The following is a 20,298-nucleotide window of genomic DNA, read 5'->3' on the forward strand; positions in this document are numbered from 1 at the left end:
GCATGAGAGCTCCCTGCAGAAATAAACACATACACTTGAGGACTATCATGCGCATACTCACACACCTAATTACAGCTGTATTATCATAAACCAGAAATACACAAGCACATAAACACAGATGCATCTGAAGATATTTGAGATTAAAATGTGTGTATAGATCTTGGAATATCAATAGTTGTTTATTTTATGAAATCAAAATTGACAATGTTTTTTTTTTCTAGCACACATTGTTATTCTTTAAGTGAACAATTCATTTGTGCAAGTTAAAAAAGTTTGTTATTGGTAATCGTCAATCAAAATCTGACCATTTGCTTCTGTTTGGAGTTATAGTCCTTTTTTTTTAATCTGAGTTTAATGGCTTAAGCCACAGTATTCTTAGCCATGACCCTCTTACCGTTGTTTATCTACAAGAGAATGATGCACAAAAGTAAGCCACGCTCCTGCTCATTATTCCATCAACATACTAGAATAAACGTCTCAGAAACGTTCAGTTCATTTCAACTTTGAAGAAATATTCATTTAAGGAAATTAATAAACAATATAATAGACCATTTGGTATATTATTTATAGTATAATTATTGTTATTTGCATCCATTTAAGCGATTTTTAAAAGTATAGAAAGGTACTAGCAAAATCTGGGTCATGGGATAGCTTCTTAAAGAATGCTTGAACTGTTATTTTGAAATGCAAGCGGCTTCCAAATGTGTACATATAAATATAATCCCCAGTTGCAAACCAAATTGCTTGTGTGTCTTTCACTAGGTTAATGAATGCTTTTTCTCGTTTTCTCTCACAGGCAGGACGCAAGTGATCTGACTGGAACTATACAGAGGTAAGACTCTCTCTGTCTCTCGCTCTGTCAATTATTTTTACACACTTCTGGCTGTTCAGTAGTGTGTTGACTGCTATATTGATGTTATGGTTATTCAGTTTCACACACACAAAGATGAAGTACCATACTGTCGCTTTTTTTTTCTCTCAACTGAGACCTTGGGTTGATTGCTGGATTGAAACCCAGACTAAAACAACAATCTTACATCGGATGCTTCCATGGCCTTGTCCATGTATGGTCTCAATAATGTTTAATATAAACTTGTCGTGCAATAACAGAACATGGGCTGTTCTAAATCTAACAAGCTGCAAGTCTAGACTGAAAAAACAGCTGAACGCCAGCTTGACCAAGCTGGGAGAACAGTTTAAGCCAGTTATTCCAGGCTAAGACTAGCCAGTTAGCATATGTGTAAAAATAATCTTCCAAGATGGCATACAAGCTATAAGAAATGAGCTCAAAAATGCTGATTCATACTGAAAATGTATCATTTTGTATCAATGGACTACACTGACCAACCCAATATGCATGTTTCATGATGAGTTTTAGGCTTGTAAGCATGTCCAATTGTTAGTTTAGCAATATGCTTATACAAAGTCTATTAAATCAGTTGTGAGTCAATTATGAGGATCCGTTCTGAATGCAAAGCTGCTTTTATTTAAGACGGTGGGAGATCTGTGAATCTATTTGCAATTTATGCAATACCAAGGAGTAACCATATGTTTAAATATTAATCGTAATATACAATCTTTTCTAACCCAGCAAACAATTTTGTGTTTAATAGATGTCTAGTAGACAGCTTGGCTTAAACAAGGCTAAACTTGGGCTGTCAGTAAAAATCTAATAGACATCTAAGAATAATCCAAAACTAGACTAGTCATCAAATAAACAGATTAGACAGACTTTATATGTGTAGTCATTCATTTCTGTTTATTTGATTATTCAGTCTATTTTTAGCCCATTCTTAGACATCTATTAGATTTTCACTGGCAGGCCAAATTTAGCCTTGTTTTAGCCAAGCAGTCTACGTTTAGACGTCTATTAGACATGTTTTAAAAATAAAAAACACTTGCATGGTAATATTTATGTCCACTGTATCGATTGGTTGTCTTCTGTTTTGCGTTTGTAGTTTGGGATCATGCCAACCTTAAGCTTAGCTTGATTTTAGCGTGACCTAGTCTGAAAATATCACCGTGGATTTTATACAAGACTGACAATGTAGACCTTAATGAGTCATTTGTTTACAACGGGTTTCTGTAAAATCTAGTGTAACAAAGAGCAGCTAGTGAGAGCTGTGTGAATAAACCTCATATTCTCATGAACACCAAACCTCAGTAAACCCTCATATGAAGTAGCACACTAGTAACAGATGCTAGCCACCTTGTTAGTGTACCCGCCTCCCATGCTGGAATCACTGGTTTGAATCCCGTTTCGAGTGGGTCGAGTTGAGCCGGAAGGGGGATACATTACTGCTGTCACCAGGATAGAAGTGAGGTTTAGGGGTTTAAGTGTAACAGACAGCCAGTTAGAGTTGTGCATGTAAACTTTATTCTATTTAGGCACACTAAAGACTGACATTAAACACTGCGTTCATTAGTATCCTCATTAGTGCACCGCTTCCCAAGCCAGAAACACTGGTTTAAATCCCGCTTGACTTGGGCTAATTAAAATCACAGAGGTTATATTGGTGCTCTGACCTAGATGGGAGTCTGGTTTAGAGTTTGAGTCTATAGTAACTAGCTGGTGTGGTGTAACTAGTATGAGCGTTCTTAGTCGTTCTTTGCCACCCATGCGAAAATCTCCAATTCAGAGCTCTCTTGGAGTAAGTTGAGTACAACCGCGTGGGTTCCATTGGTGCTGTGACCTAGATGGGAGTCTGGTATAGGGATGTGAGAGTATACTAGCAACTAGCTAGAGTAGTGTAACTAGTATGAGTGGCCTTCTTGGTGTGTCTCCCACCCATGCAAAAATCTCCAATTCAAATCCCTCTTGGAGTCAGTTGAGTACAACTTTATGACTTGGGTTCCATTGGTGACGTGGCCTAGATGGGAGTCCAATACAGGGATGCGAGAGTATACTAGTGACTAGCTGGAGTAGTGTAACCTGTAGGAGTGGCCTTCTTAGTGTGTTCCCCTCCATTGAAAAAAACTCCAATTCAGATCCCTCTTGGAGTCAATTGAGTACAACTGTATGGGTTTCATTGGTGCCGTGACCCGGATGGGGGTGAGGATTATGAGAATGAGGGTAATTGACCGCTTTTAGAAGCTTTGTAAATGAAGCTTACTTTGCCTAGCCTAAATAAGTGCACTTGCTAGTAAACCTGCCTCCCAGGCAAGAATCACCAGTTTGAAGCTAACTTGGTGTGGATTTCACTGGTCCTGTAACTTGGATGAGAGTGAAGTTTAGTGGGGAGAATGCAATGGCCATCCAGTATAAGCTATATGAGTAAATTTTACTCCCCTGAAATCAAGAGGCACACTGCTGATTGATACTAGAGGCTCCCCATGCCAAAATCTACCAAAATTCAGATTCCTTTCCGAGTCCGTTGAGTATGTGTTTAATTGGTGCCGTGACCCGGATGGAAGTGAGGATTAGGAAAGCAAAAAGGTAAGCCTATGAGTGATATATAAGTGTTTGCCTGACCTAAAGAGGCACACTAGTTAGTGAGCCTGCCTCCCGTTCCAGAATCACCAGTTCCAATCTGGTTCAGTGTGGGTTTAGAAGAAACTGAGGATTTTTACTGGTGCTGTAGCCTCGATAAGAGTAAGGTTCAGCGGGGAGAATATAATGGCCTTTCAGTAGGAGCTGTCTGACTAAACTTCACTCTCCTGACATCAAAAGGCATACTAAAAACTGATGATAAATCTGTTGGCATACTTGTTAGTGCCATCCAATCCAACTAGGATTACTGAGAACCCCAAACAGCATTTTAGTATGTTTCAAGGCCAAATACATATGCTGTTCCTGACCCATTGTCCAATATAAAGCAGAGGAGCATAGTGGGGTTTTCGAGAGAAGCAAGCTAACTTTTCAGATTTTAAAACAGTCTTTTCTGAATTTTTGATTATGAGAGGAGGCAGAGATGACAGGGAAAGAGAGAGGGAGAAATAAAAGAGTGAAAGGTGTTCTCAGAGAGTCAAGGGTGCCGAGTTGAGGCTGGTAAAGATCTGTGACTGAGGGCCATTAAACCCAGCCCCAAGGCTATGAGACGACACATCGAAAGAGCGAGAGAGAGCGGCTGAGAGTTTTTTGATAAACTGCTGATCCTGAAATAGCTACACCTATTTTTCATCGGGAATTCTGTTAAGAATAAATTGTCACGTCTCATCTGCAGAGGAGCTTTCTTCCTCAGGGCGGCACACAGAAACTCAAAGCCACTGCCGGAGTTCGCCACCCTCTCTGTCGTTACAGCAATGCACCGTGGGTTACCGCCGGCAACTGGCTGATTGACAGACAGCCTGCGTGTTTTCAAGGGCACTCGCAAAAAGGAAAAAATATGTCACCTAGGGAAAATGCTGTGGACGTTGCAGTAAAATGAATGAATATGACATGACAAAATATGACACTCAATGGACATTTTTTTTCTCAAAACTCAACAACTGACTACAAAGTTAAAGCCCTGACATACTCGCAACAAAAGTTACTTTACGGTTTTTGTTCAGAAGAAAAAAAGATGACTGAAATACCTGAGCAGTTATATTGTGGCATTTGGATGAGTGTGTAAATATGTGCTGTGTGTTTTCCTCTTAAAATAAACATACAACTAAAATAACATTGCATACATATTACCTTAATGGACAGAAACTCAGAGACACACCCACCTACTACATACTTTTCATGGACAATGATATTTTGAAGGTGTTTAGTAAGCAGAATCAACTTTTCTGGAAAGTTTGTTTTTGATAGTTGTTTCAAACTCTTAAAAAATTATATAGTTTGAATTATGTCTTTGAATTCTATAAAAAAACTGAATATGCATCCTTTATATCATTGTTTGTTTATATCAAATGATAAAAGCAAACCAATCCCATTACCAGCCCTCACATGGCTTCTAGGAAATTGCTTCATTGTTCTAAAAAACATTTCTGAGACCACAAAAAAACTTTTGCTCTCAGATTTCAAGGAACACAGTGATGTAATAGGCATCATGTGTTCTTCATATGGGCTGCATATGGGTTTAATTTGCTAAATATTGTTGATCGAATCCCCCAACTTCTCTCGTGTGCACCACACCCACAATTACCTCATTGTTTACCTCTATGCCAAACGTCATGTGTATCTGAGTGCTAACGTTCACAGCAATTTTAGCGCGAGTTTATATGCAGATGAAGTGTAAAAGAACATGGTGAAATTCACAAAGATAACAAAACCTCTCAGGAGTGAGAGGAAATGAACTGGAGATACAGAGTGTAGGAAATGAGAGGAAAAGGGACTGTTGGTGTGTTTGTAAAATTGATTATTGAAAATTACCTTTGTGTATATATATATATATATATATATATATATATATATATATATATATATATATATATATATATATATATAAAGACAGTGCTTCATTTAAAATATAGTTGCGATGGTAGCCGGATTGAAACACTCTATTTACAAACATCACATAAATAGTTAACTATATGTGAAAAACAAAACATAATTTAATTTTTAACAATAATTGTATTTATTGATAAACTGTTATCAACTCTTTCTTTTCAATTGTTTAAAGTAAAAAAAAAAGAAATAAAAAAAGAAATACACTATTTGTTCTACTTTTATGCTATTCAGGAGCCATGTGCAACAAAGTCCCTTTAAGGCAAGTCATTTCACTAGGCGGCCATCTTTGTAATGCCTCTCAGGCAGTATGCTCGGGCATTCTGTCTGAATGGGGAAACATCAAATTCTCCAAAACTGCTTGCCAAGCTTATGACTGAACTTCATATCAGGAATCAACAATAAAATTAAACAACAACTGTGTCTTTAGTTTTATTTCTAAACGTCCAAATCACACAAAATCTGCAGAAACTCACATCTGGTCTTAGCTCCTCCCCCAGAGTATCATCAGTCTATAGCGATCGATGATGGCTCCTGTACTAGAAGGCAGGCTTTATTTGCCATATAGCGATCGATGATTGGCTCATGTACTAGAAGGCAGGCTTTATTCACCACATAGATGAATTAGCATTCAGGATGCGCGGTCAGAGAGGTGGCAGAAAAAAAACGGGAGCGCTAGCATTTACAGCGAGGGAATGACATTCGATGCGGTACAGAGTTTGTTGTTGTCTTAGAAATGTTATATTGATTAATTATTATGTATCTATTATTTACATAATGCTTTCAGCGTATTATAACAGCTTGTCACTCAGTGATAAGCACAATTATTCAGCAAAATTAATGTTAAAGTGACTTGCATTTGTCTGACAGGTTCATTTGCGATAGCACCCTCCCAATGGCTAGTGGATAAGACGAAATGGCCAAGCATCCAGCCTGAAATATACAATATCTCATTGAAACTACAAGGGATTTTATAAGAGAGAAGTTAAAGGCCTACATGTCTTTGGATGCCTACAATTTTGTTCTGTGTGGTCATGTGCAATAAATAATGTTCCATGATTACCAGATTCAAAACTTTGTAGTGCTAAAAACCGAGGTTTTGCCTAGCCAAAGACAAGGAAAGCAGACGGAACTGTGTAAGCCTGGTAATGGTGTACATATATTCGCAGCCTATTTAGACCTGTCATTTTATCCTCTTCGAGTATATAGTAATGTTTTTCTGAGTCGTTTAGATTGAAGATTGAATCATCAAATACTTTTCTCACTCTCGCAACTATGCATAGTCAGCTGCGAAGCCAAGTGAAAGTAGGCTTAAACAAAAAGATAATGACAAAAATGCATACGATTAATGAACGACAGCTTTAGAAAGCAAAAGCCAAATACCGAACATTTTAGGGGATTTATTTTATTTTATTTTATTTTATTTTATTTTATTTTATTTTATTTTACTTTATTTTATTATTCTAAATGTCTCTTATTTTGTAAAGAAATATAATAAAACCCATTTTTAAATCCCTGTTTTGAGCATGTTATCGGATAAAAGTAAATGTTGAACTCAAAGGAAAACATCCTAACTTGAATTCACAATCAAATCTCAAATGGCTATTAAAAGTTAAAGCCTTAAAGTTTAACTCCAAGTACATTCGGGACCTTGTCATCTCCAAACAGCAGAAGAACAGAGTTAAATAGATCTCCTAAGTGTTCTTCTTCTTCTTCTTCTTTCCTATGGGCTTCCACCCAAAAAAAAACATCCTTTCGTTCAGATGCAGAAACATACTCTAATGTCTCTTTTCATCCTCTCCTTTCCACATCCATGGCATAACAAAGAGAAAGCAAAGTGAAAGAAAGGGTGGCATAAAAGCGCGTGTGACTGTATAATTAGCTCCTGTGTGCAATCACTGATTCCCTCATGCCGAATGACTGACTAGCTGCATCAAAACCATTTCTTTCTGCTTTTTTTTTTTTGTTCCGGTACCGGGGGTCTTAACCGCAGTGGGGGGGCTCGAGAGGAAGATTTAGGGGGGTTGAGGCGGAATCGGTTGTCAGCTAATTGCATCTCTCTGTGGCGATTATGTTCTCATAGAGAAAACAACCGATAATTATGGGAGCCGGAATGGCAGCGCAAGAGAGCAGTTACCGAGCCGTCATGGCCGCCGTGTGGGACCCGGCCTCATTATCACCACAGAGACTGACCCGCCCCCTTCACCCCGGCAACCGCTCTAATTACCATCCAACCAGAGCTGTCAATCAACACTATTTATAATCCGGCTCTGAGGAAAAAAGAAAGAAAGAAACATTATGAAAAAAGAAATATGGCAAATATAAGCCTTCAAGGTTTATTACAAGTATTCAGGTGTTTTTTTCTTTGTTGAATTGGTGTTTTTTGTGGACATGAATGGACCTGTTTTTCTCTTTTGTTCTCTGTTTTTCTGTTGATCGATTATTAGGCCTCTCATACAGAACCTGTTTTAATGGTTGTATTGTGAAGTAAGTAGTACCGTGCAGACCTTAGTCAGGCTAGATGGGGTATTTAATTTGACGTAGATGAGAACAGATACTGTTCTCGGTTTACCTTGGTATCGATCGTTTGGCTGACAAACCATTGCTTTTGAAGCGGTTAGGTCTTAGAAAGTGCGTAGGTTACTTTATTTTTATACATTAAAACATTTTACAGAACTAAACAGTCAGTGAAAGCAGCAGTTATTAAAAAGAATAATATTAATAACTAGAAAAGTTAAGTTCGTAGACAAACTTCATGGTGGCTTAAGAAACCCTTCTCTGAGAGCTTGAAGTAGCTTTAAAAATTTAATAACTTAAGAAGTTTTTAAGAAGTTTGAAGCAGTTGACATTGATAGAGAACTACTTATCCTCTTGTTGTGTTACCAAAATTTTTTTTTCATTTATTAAGGTTTTAGTTACGATACTCCCAAAATCATTCTGCATAAATCTGCAGATAGATTTTTAACCAAATTCTGCACAGAAATAGCAAAAAATGTTCGCAGATTCCGTCTGGCCCTAGTCATGAGGTATCATGAGGTATGGAATACTGTTTCCGGGTTCAAGCTGCTACTCATTTGAATTTAATGAGTATCACACATTAAAATAAATTTTATATAAAACCAAAATGTTAACAATTTATAAAAAACGATTCACTTTCTGGCCATCTGAGATTAGACATGGATATATATATATATATATATATATATATATATATATATATATATATATATATATATATATATATATATATATATATTTTTTTTTTTTTTTTTTTTTTTTTTATTGTGATTGTAATTTTCGAAAGTAACACATCGCTTTATAAATGTTTATTAATACCATTGGATGAGTCTCCCCATACAGTTTGATAGAGCTCTTGGACCCGGAAGCCGCTTATTGTGATGGCACACTTAACACTTTCTTAAATGACTTAAATCAAATAAAAATCTTTTGCTTAAAATAAGAAAAATGCTAGAAAATCTAGAAAATGCTTTTTAATTTAAGACATTTTAGAGATTTAAACTAAAAACTAGACAAAATTTAGGAAAAAGTAGGACTTTTTGCAGGAAGAAGTAGGCCTGTCACAAAAATCAACTTATCGCACAACACATGGATATGACCTCAGTCATTTTTGGTGATGCAAAATATATTGCCCAATAATAAAAACACTTTCAGCTGATTGCAACATCTCTATCTCTATTGGAGATGTCAGTGTCAGTATGGTTCAAAAAACACTTTACTATTTACTATAAATTACTATAGTATATTTTCGTGTGGGTACCTGACAAATGAAAATAAATCTGGTTGCAAATATTGCAGCCTCTGTTACTTTTTACTTTGAACTTTTTTGTTAACAATTATTATTATTATTAGTAGTAGTAGTAGTAGTATTATTAGTATTATTATTATTATTATTATTATTATTATTATTATTATTATTATTATTATTATTATTATTATTAATAATAATAATAATAATAATAATAATAATAATAATAATAATAATAATAATAATATGATTATTATTAATAATAATAATATGATTATTATTTGTTTAGGATATGCATTTAGACATTATGATTACAATTCCTAAGTATTAAATTGTTAAAATGATTATAATTAAATGAAATATTCTTAAGAATAAAATATTATGTGTTCTTTGGAATAGTAAATATTATATTAAAATTCAGGCATTATATTATAATTCAAGTATTATATAATGAGTTGTCTTTAAATGACAATAATATCATTTATCGTAATATATTTTGGTGTAATAAATCTTACAATAAAAAAAGACATATTTTGACAGGCCTAGTAAGAAGTTCATTTGACCAAAGATGACATTTCTAAAACTATTTTATAAAGTTAAAATGATATTCTGTAATGTTTAGATGTTCTGTGAAGGATCACTGATCATGTAAATAATAATGTCTGTTTATAACAATAAGTAGATAACCTAAGGATTAATGATTAGACATGTAATACATCAACTGATATTTGTTCATTTGTATATATTTGTGATCAACAAAACTGGTACTTAACAAATCAAATATATTTGTAAGCTTTACATTCTGATTTCATACAGGCTTTAAATTAAAGTATGTAATTAAAGTATTAATGTTTCAGAAATTTAAGTAATCTAGATTATGCAGTTGTACATTTGTAGCATATTTGATCAATGTAACCTATATTGTGTAAATCACAATGATATTTATTTTAAATTTAAATTACAAATTATAAGAATACCAAATAAATTATTTTACAAATACGTATTTGAATAGATATATCATTATTTAATTTAACAATTTAAGTATAATAATGTAATTCAATTACAATAGTTTCATTACATTTAAGACTTGTAGTTTTAGATAGATTTAATATAGTCTGTGAATCTGAATAAGTCTGAATATTTATTTCTAAATATCAAATGTATATCTGCAGAAATGAATGCAATTATATGAATTACTGAGGCAAATTCTTTCTCAACTTGCCTTTTCATAACCATTGTTGCGTTTCACAATAGCCGGCTAGTGTTTGTTTCCATTGAAGATTGCCTGAATGAGGCACCTGAGGTGAGGCCTTGTGAAAGGTTTGCTAGGCAGCCCCCTGAACGAGCTGCACCACGGGACCCCCATCTCTATGGACAGGGGGGAGTCTCCTGGACGAGCTCCACCGTGAGGCCCAGTGTTGGCTGAGTGATATGAGGCGTGAGGGCTTGGAGTGCTGCCCTACTGTTACTCACAATCCTAATACCTCACAGATGTTCTGGATCCAGAAACAGCTGTCTAACATTACGTACATGCACAGAAACGCTGGCGGCCCCCAGCAGCCGGTGGAACATTTCAGAAAGCCTCACATATACGCAATGTAGATTTATGCGGAAAAAAGGGGGACTCTAAAAACACCACATTCCACCTAAAAACGAAAATATTCGGGTCGTTATTATCTCTGTTTAAAAAATCCCTTAACATTTACAGAAAAACCACATGAAAGTCAAATAAGTGTAAATCACATTAAACACAGGTTTGCTTTGAGTGTGTGTGTGTGTGTGTTTTTTGTTTGTTTTTTTTTTTACTTACAAACAGATCATTCACCAATTTGATGTTTTTTGCATTTTCTTTTTGTTTTGTCTTGTTTTAGGTCTGTTTTATGTCTATATATTTGTTTTTGTTTTTGTTTTGTTTTTTGTTTGTTGTTTTGTTTAGTTTGTTTTTTTATCTTGTTTTTTGTACGTTTTGTTTTGTTCTTTTGTTTTGTTTTGTTTCGGTTCGTTTTGTTTTAGTTGTTTTGTTTTGTTTTCTTTCATTTTGTTTTGTTTCATTTCATTTCATTTTGTTTTGTTTGTTTCGCTTTTATTTATGTATGTTTGATTTTTCCAAACATACATTAGGTTTGTTTTCTTGTCACAATGAAAACAATCTAATTTGTCTTGGTTTTGTTTTTGTTTTAAATTAATTTAATAGTGTTATTTTGCTTTGTTATTTGATTTTTTCTTTTTTTATTTGTTTAAATTTTTGTTTATATTAGCAGTACATGAGCATTTTTGGAAAAATATTACTTTCTTATTTATTTGTTTTATTTTTTCATGTGGAAAAAAGTGATCATGTAAACACATTTTGTTTATTAAATTTTTTGACAGAAGTGAAAAATCACATGAGCTTTACATGTTAAAAGGACTCACAGAGCACATATGAATTTTACATTTTTTTATCACTCATGCTTTTGATTGTTTTGTTTTTTTTTTGTTGTTTGTTTTTTACTTTTTCTCACAATCAGATCCATCACTAATTTGATGTTTTTTGCAATTTTTAGGTTTTGTTTTGTTTAAGGTCTGTTTTTTATTAATGTATTTGCTGTTTTGTTTGTCTTGTTTTCTTTAGTGTGATTTTATCTTGGATTTGTTAAGTAAATTGTTTTTTTTTTCATTTTGTTTTGTTTTGTTTTTCTTTTTTTTCTTTTTTTCTTTTCTTTTCTTTTCTTTTCTTTTCTTTTTTATTGTTTCATGTTAGCCAACCATACATTTGGTTGGTTTTCTTGTCACAAGTAAAACAATCAAAATGTGATTTAGTTAAGTTTTATAGTTTGTTGGTTTATTAGGTTTTTTTTTTTTTTCGTTTTTGTTGTTGTTGTTTTTTTTTTTTGGGGGGGGGGGGGGGTGTTTTGCTTTGCTATTAGATTTTTTTTTTCTTGTTTAATTTTTTCTTCACAATCACAAAATTATTTAGAGAGCACATGCAAAACTAAAATCATGTGTTTTGGAAATTATAATTATTTCTTATTTATTTGTTTTATGTTTTTTATGTGGGAAAAAAAGTGATCACATAAACACATTTTGTTTATTTTCATTTTAGGCACAGGTGAAAAATCACATGAGCTTTACATGTTAAAATCCCTCACGGAGCACACATGAACCAAATATGTGGTTTTGGAATATTTTTGTGTAGGAAAAAATTACCATGTAAACAAATTGTGTTAAATAAAATGTTTTGGCAATGGTAAAAAAAAAACTGTTTGAAAAACCATGTTAAAGCTTCCCATGTTAAAATCACATGTGGAAAACATGAAACTAACATGAAACGTGAAAAGGTGATTGCATAAGCTTTTTTTCCACATAAAAACTTCCAAAAACATGTTTCATCTGTGTTTCACATATAATTTTAACATGTAATGCTCATGTAATTTTCCCTCTCTGCAAACAGACCCATATTGTGTGTATGTTTGTGCATTTCACAAAAATATTTGCATTTATTGTTCATCCAACCCAGTTCAGACATTTTTTTTTCAAACAAGCGATCGCTTCTAATCAGAAATACGATGAATGCTCTGCTTAATTACACATTCACACACAAAGTCCTGTCCCTCATCCCTGATTGGGTTATTGTCTCTGGTTTTTCTCCACTAACGACCGCTGTGCCCCCCCCTCGCTCTGAATATTCATGAGCGGAAGTGTCTCACTAGATGGCAGTGCAGCTCAGCGTGGCCATGCTAATGAGCTCACAGGGGATTAATATTCATGAGATCTGGGAGGCGGATGAAGCTGTGAATGTGACTTGTGTGAATTCGGTGACTCAGAGCTTAATGGCTAAATCAGTTAGACAGCACAGTGAGGCCTGTCAAATACATACAGACTTAAAGATAGGAAAAGACCGCAGTTTCACCTGCTTTGAGTTTATATGAGGAGAAATGCAAGGTGATTTGCCAGACGATGAGAGAGAATACATGTAAAGCAAATGGAAGGTGTATTACAGTTTTTCCTTTTTTCAGATATAGATAGAGATATTTCACCCCAGAATTTAAATTATTTAATGTACTAACAATCTCATTCCAAATGCTTATAATCTTATTTTTTTTTTAAATGTCAGCTTTTATAATACATCAGGCATCACAAGTATATTTTATTTTTTTATTATTATTTTATTTGTTGTTTTTTTTGTTTTATTTTTTATTTTATTTTATTTATTTATTTTTTGTTTTTTTATTTATTTTTATTTTATTGTTTTTATTTTATTTTATTGTTTTTTTTTATTATTTCTTTTTTTGGTCCCACTTTATATTAAGTGACCTTAACTAATATTTACTTAAACCAAAATTAATAATTCGTTACAATGTACTTATTGTGTAAATACAAGTATTTACTGTGTACTTATGCTTGATTAAACACCTGCACGTAATTACATCTGTAATTAACTTTTGTAATTACATTTGAAAATACACCGTTGACCTTCCCTTACACCTTAACTCACCGTTAAACCTACCCATACCACCAAACATGTCCAAAACCCTACCCCTATCCCAACTCAAGAGCACCACAAGTGTTCTCAAATACATTACGAACACAGTAAGTACATTGTATTTATTTTTTTTAAATTTAAGTACATAGTAGTTAAGGACACTTAATATAAAGTGGGACCCTTGTTTGATTGTATTATTATTATTATTATTATTATTATTATTATTATTATCTGCTTTATTGTGTTTAAAGGTTTGATATTTGTTTTTATTTTGTTTTTTATGGTTCGGTTTTAGTTTGTTTTGTTGTGTCTGGGTTTGTTTAGCTTACATTTTTTGTTTTGTTGCCTTTTGTATTGCTTTATTTAGTTTTTATTTGCTTGTTTCATTTTTTCTAGTTTGTTATTTTGTTTTGTTTGTCTTATTTTGTTTTTACCATTTCTTTAGTTTGTCTTTTACTTTGATTTTTTGTTTAGTTTAAAAGTTTCTGTTTGGTTTTGTTTAATGATGGTTTGGTTTCAACTAATTGTATTTCAGTTTTTTATTGTATTTTTGTATTTTGGTTTTCCTTTTGGTCACAATAAAAACTATAACAAGTTTGTTTAGCTTGTGATTGCCAGAAGTGTTTTCCTCACTGGCGATTACTTCCACTATTTCAACAAACTATAACTCCCAAAACACTTTACGCCCATCAACATCAGCAGCAGCTGACAATAATTCAGAGAATCACACACAGACACAGCTGTAGCTCATGATGGACTGATTAGTAGGACTACATATACACCTCACATTAACATTCTCATTTCAGAGTCTTCTTCATAAACATTACGAAGTGCTTTTCTGGTTGTTTTTGCCGTGTTTTTGATTCTAGCCTTGTTTCCCGTTTTGATTCTTTGATGCCTAGTCATGCCTTTATTTTGACCATGTTTATTGGATTACCCTTGTGCTACTGTTTTGCTCCTGTACAGCCTTGCCTTTAATAAACTGCATTTGGATCCGCACATCTTTTGTTAGGGTCCGCTTCGAAACAGGGTACTTTTTTTTGCCATTTTGTTTTATTTGTCTTTAATTTGTTTGTAGGGTTTTTTTTGTCCTTTTTGGTTTGCTGTTTTGTTATTTTAAATGTTTCGTTGATTTCCCTTTTTTGTTTTATGCTTCCTTTAGCGTTTGTTGTTAATAGAGTTTAAATTATCCCCTGTCATGTTATTTAGTATTTTTTGTTGTTGTTGTTGTTTGTTTTAGTAATATTAACAAATATAATACTTAAATTATTGAAAGCTCTGTCATGCCAGCTCTGTCATGTCAAGTACAATGTCATTAAACCTCACCAATGACTCCCAAGGTCTTGATGAGTCACGTTTTAATGTTAAACCTTAAATCAGAATTCCGTAATTTAAAAAAAAATCTATTTGGAATGGTATGAAGGTGAGCAAACCACCAATATTCCTTGAGTTCGATATTGAATTACAAGCAACTGAAACTTCCGGTTGCATTGTCATGACCTGTGGCATTCATGATTCATTTTGGTAATTGCAGCAGTTAGATTGTGTGTAAAATGGGGAGTGGGACTTTTTGCAAGTGTGTGTGCCCCATGTTACATAAGATGTTACTGGAAGAGAAGAGGATGTAGTGTCACAATGAGTGTGTATGTGTGTGGTCGTCTGTTCACAAAGCCGATAGGTGAACTTGTCCACTCGTTTTACCATTCTTTCTGGGAAAACTCCACACACATACAGTACATACACTCCTGACAAGTCCATTAATCGTCAAACACCACTGACTAAGCTATTAACCTCTTTCACACACACGCACACACAAAAGTCTATAGGGAATAGGCTGTATAGACTATATTTGATTTTAAACTGAACTAACAATATTGTGTGTATCTATCTATCTATGTCTGTCTGACTGCCTGTCTGTCTGTCTCTCTGTCTGTCTGTCTGTCTGTCTGTCTGTCTGCCTGTCTGCCTATCTATCTATCTATCTATCTATCTATCTATCTATCTATCTATCTATCTAGCCTTTCAAAAAAATATCAGGTTTAACAATTCTTTCCTTACTCTGTGCACACACACACACACACACACACACACACACACACACACACACACACAGACACACTTATACACACAGAATTTGGTAAACAGTCCGTACAGTGATTGCATATTGAAAACACACACTGTTCAAATGTATTCCGGGTGGCTGGTCCCAAAAATAGAGCAGAAAATAGCAGGATTTGAGCTATTTTAGTACGGCTCAGACACACACATACACACCGAGCAGATGAACTAGTCCAGACATGAGTGTCAGGTTGACAGCCTCATACCCAGAGGAATGTTTCCTTCAAGCTGAAGAGACATAAACCCTCCTTCCATTGTGAGGTACGAGTGAAAGAAATGTGCAATTCCCCTTGGGGTTGAGTCTGTGGCCTCCGTCACCGTTGTCATGCATGTGTGGAGTGTTTGCCAAAAAGAGAAAATTTGTCCAATTGAATATGATTATTAATGTTAGACAAAAATGCAGATCACATGTATGATGTAAATTGCCAGTTTTGCACACTCAGGGAAACTAAGCTGTTACAAAAAAAGTTAAATATTTGCAATATAGGTTTATTTTTTTACTTATTACATACTTATTACATGCTTATTACAACTCTTATTATAATCTAGGCTTGCATACAAATCAAATCACAGTTTTTTTTATACATATAGCACTTTATAGAATTCAAACTGTGCAGTTTTACAAAGAAAACAATGCAGTGTGAAACAAGTTCAGTTTGCTAGGCATCTATACTTTTTATGATTCAGTTCAGATCAACGTCAATATAATTTTTGAAGGGTACGATTTCCTGTAGGGTTATAACATTCAGTCGCTCTCTATATGTTTCTTTTTTATTTGAAAGTGTTGTAAAATGTGCATGAAGCCGTGCTGTATCGTTTTGCAGAAATGTTGCCACAGGCATTTTTTTTTTTTACTGTGAGACTATGTTGAGTAATCTTGATTATCTCATCACAAACACATGCTCATTAACATATGGCCACCCACATTTACATATTAACCTAAATTTAGCAGCTGGTTGTGCTAACTGCTTTGCCTCTGTGGGACATGGTGATGGTTAAAAACAATGTAATAAAATATGAAAGGCAAATTATACATTTTTAATGTACCTCAAGGAATTATATTCAAGAAAAAAAGTATTAAAATGCTTTTCCAGGTGAACCCAACGATAGTTTTTCAAGAGAATGGACATATTTCTGCTGAAATGCAACAGTTTTTGGGAAATTTTTCTTGTATTGCGAAAGAAGTCAAGTATTGTTTGGCAATACAGAAATGTTTTGGGAGAACATAGCAACATGTTTAGAAGAATGTAATCATTTTCAGAGAAATTTCAAATTTTCTAATAGATTTTAAATGTTTTTTGGAAACACATTAATTTTGATAAAGAGCTCAAAATATTTTATGAGAAAACATAAACAAAAAATAAAGCGAAAAAATATTTTACTAATGCTTTTGTAAGATTATCAAATGGGTTTTATAAAAACACAAATGTTTATGGTCAAACGCTATATTTGGAACATAAATGTGTGAGAGTGCAGTACTTTTGCGAGAGCAATAAAAATGCCTGGGGGGAATATATAGCTTATTAAAGAACACAAAAGCACAGATTTTTTTTTCCTTTTTCTTTTTTATTACCATGTCCTTAGGGACTGTACAAAGGTTACAACATGCACAAGAGTGGTTCAGTTACAGCTCAGATATTTGGCTTTTAATAAAATGTGTCTTGGGCTGAGCGAACAAAGATTTAAATCACATGCTTGTGCGCTGGTAAGCAACTATCATTGAAGTCTTTGGGAATGCTAGCAACTTTCTCCAGATATGCCAAATCACCTTAACTCAAAAGGCATAAATGACCATTAACTAAATTTTAACTGACTGCCTACTGCCATGGCTGAACAGAACAAGCCGGTTAAGAACGGTTAACTGGCTAGCTTCTCCCTGCTGAAAAAAAACCCCAACTTAAACCAGCCTAAGCTGTTTGGCTGGTTGAAGCTGATCGACCAGCCTGGTTTTAGAGGGGTTTTGGCCATTTCCAGGCTGGTTTTCAGCCATTTCTAGCCTGGTCTTAAAATGACCAGCCTAAATCAGCTTGACCAGCCTGGTTTAAGCTGGACATGGCTGGTTTGGCTGGGCTTCCAGCCTGACCAGCTAAGACCAGGCTGGAGATGACTGGAAACCAGCCTAGAATGGCCAAAACCCCTCTAAAACCAGCCTGGTTGACCAGCTAAAACCAGCCAACCAGCCTAGGCTGGTTTAAGCAGTTTTTTCAGCAGGGCTGTTTTAGCTAACAGAAGCCAGTTAAATAACTCCTATTGACAGTAGCTAGCCATTTAAACTTTTATTATTATTCATTTAACTGGCTAGCTACTATCAAGACTAATTGAAGCTGACAATTTACTAAATTTTGCTTGTGTGTTTGCTGGAGAGTCTTTTACTGGCACTGAACAGCAGAAGCCCCTATTTCACTGCGATTGAGAGAATGAAAGTAAACTCCATTTCTCTCGCTCTCACTGTGGCCCATTTGACCGGCTGCATGACTTTTCCTCTTCTCTCGGCTGTTACAACGATACTTCTAGATACAGACACAAGTTTCTTCCAACGCGTCTATCATGGATCAGCTGTGATTGCCGCTGCAGTGTTGCCAGATGTAGCCGAAATGCCTATCCAAAACCGCCCAATCTGGCAACACTGCGCCACTGCCATTTGTCAGTGTCACTCATCTGTAAACAGCGCCTGTGTAGTAAAATATAAAATTGTGTATGGAAAGCATCGTCAATGCACCAAGATGTCGAATTAAACTGAATCAATGGCATGATAATCGTAACCGAACCAAACCGTGAGACCAGTGTAGGTTCACACCTCTAATAGTAATGCAATTTTAGTTATAGTGTCCAATATACAGTACTGTCGTAGCTAACACTAACAGAAGATGACCAGTTAAATGACTATTAACATTTAGCTGGCTAGCTTCTGTCATGGCTAACAGAAGAAGGCAGTTAAATTACTATTATCTAACATTTAACTGTCTATTGTACTGTCTTGGATAACAGAAGAAGCCAGTTAAATGACTGTTAACCTCATTTAACGTGGCTAACAGAACCTAGCCAATTGACTATTAATTTAACTGCTAACTACTGTCGTAGCTAACACTAACAGAAGATAGCCAGTTAAATAAATATTAGCTAACTTTTAGCTGGCTAGCTACTGTCATGGCTAATAGAAGCTAGCCAGTTAAATTACTGTTAACTGATACCTAACTGTTAAATTACTGTTAACTGACACCTAACTGGCTAGCTTCTGTTAGCCATGACAGTAGATGACCTGGAAAAGAAAAGTAGTCATACTAATCCTCCTTATGACAGAGCTGAGAATTAGATACGTGATATGAAAATGCTTTGACCAAGACTCCAAATAAGCCAAAAAATTTGTGCGTTCCCTTTTTTTAAGTGTAAATTGTCATTATGCTTGTTACGAGCATTACTGATGGACTTTGGAAGAATAAAATGCTACAAAAGTAAAGAATTTGGGCCGTTTAATATTTATTGTTGTCATGTTATGATTATTCAAAGCCGTGACATTGAAGATGATGTTTCATAGCAAAGATTCCTCTGACGACAGCTTTTCACAGAGAGACGGAAATATTTAGATTATTTTGATGCTTCACATTAGCCAAAAATATCCGGAAAGAAGAAGAAAGAGATGTTTTTTTTTTCTTTTTGTTTAGTTTTTTTTGTATGTTTTTCCCCCTGTCTCGCTCTCATTAGCATCCTAATGAACAGATTCTCTACCTCTTCTGTTTTTCTGTCATTCTTAGAGAGAGCATGCTGGCTTTGAAGTGTCTACACACACACAAATCCACGTCCAAAAGCACAATAGTCCTTATTTCACTTTAAAACACACACACACACACATACACAGTGTTCAGTCAAGAGCAAATATGGTCCTGAATCCAACAGCAGTGTTGAAAAAATACAAATAAAAATAAAAATTTATCTGAGCAAAACATTTTCCTTTTAAAGAGTATGGACAAATGGCTTTTGCTGTGTGTATGTGTGTGTTGAGGAAATAATTGAGGAGACAGAACTCCAGAATCAGGCCTCTAATGGAAGGTGACAAATTAATTTCTGTCTGCTAATAGCTCAAAATAGAACATGCCCGACTGGCTGTCTTATTCTACGTGCCGCTTGGAAGTTCAAGCACGTGTGCATGTGTGAAAAGGAAGGACAAGAGGGTGAAAAGAAATTCCTTACTTGTAGTGCTGAAACATTGTGTGAACACTGTTGTTAGATGGGTATCTGTCATGGGTTAATCCTAACTACCAGGTTTTAGTCAGGGCTTTCTTATATATATATATATATATATATATATATATATATATATATATATATTATATATATATATATATTATATATATATATATATATATATTATATATATTCAGTTGAAGTCAGACTTATTAGCCCCCCTGAATTACTAGCCCCCCTGTTTATTTTTTCCCTAATTTCTGTTTAACAGAGAGAAGATTTTTTCAATACTTTTCAAAACATAATAGTTTTAATAACTCATTTCTAATACTTAATTTATTTTATCTTCACCATGATGACAGTAAATAATGTTTTACTAAATATTTTTCAAGACAC

At 34.4% G+C, this 20,298-nt stretch overlaps 1 protein-coding gene across 1 annotated transcript in view; it reads left to right on the forward strand.

Moving 5' to 3' along the window:
- The window catches only part of celf2 (cugbp, Elav-like family member 2), a 247,607-nt gene that overhangs the window by 60,600 nt on the left and 166,709 nt on the right, over nt 1-20,298 (forward strand). The window contains exon 2 of the mRNA XM_056455526.1: nt 797-832. Within this exon, the coding sequence (XP_056311501.1) occupies nt 797-832 (36 nt within the window). The remainder of the gene's footprint in view (nt 1-796; nt 833-20,298) is intronic.

Source organism: Danio aesculapii, chromosome 4 (genome assembly GCF_903798145.1).
Source record: "Danio aesculapii chromosome 4, fDanAes4.1, whole genome shotgun sequence".
NCBI classification, from domain to species: domain Eukaryota; kingdom Metazoa; phylum Chordata; class Actinopteri; order Cypriniformes; family Danionidae; genus Danio; species Danio aesculapii.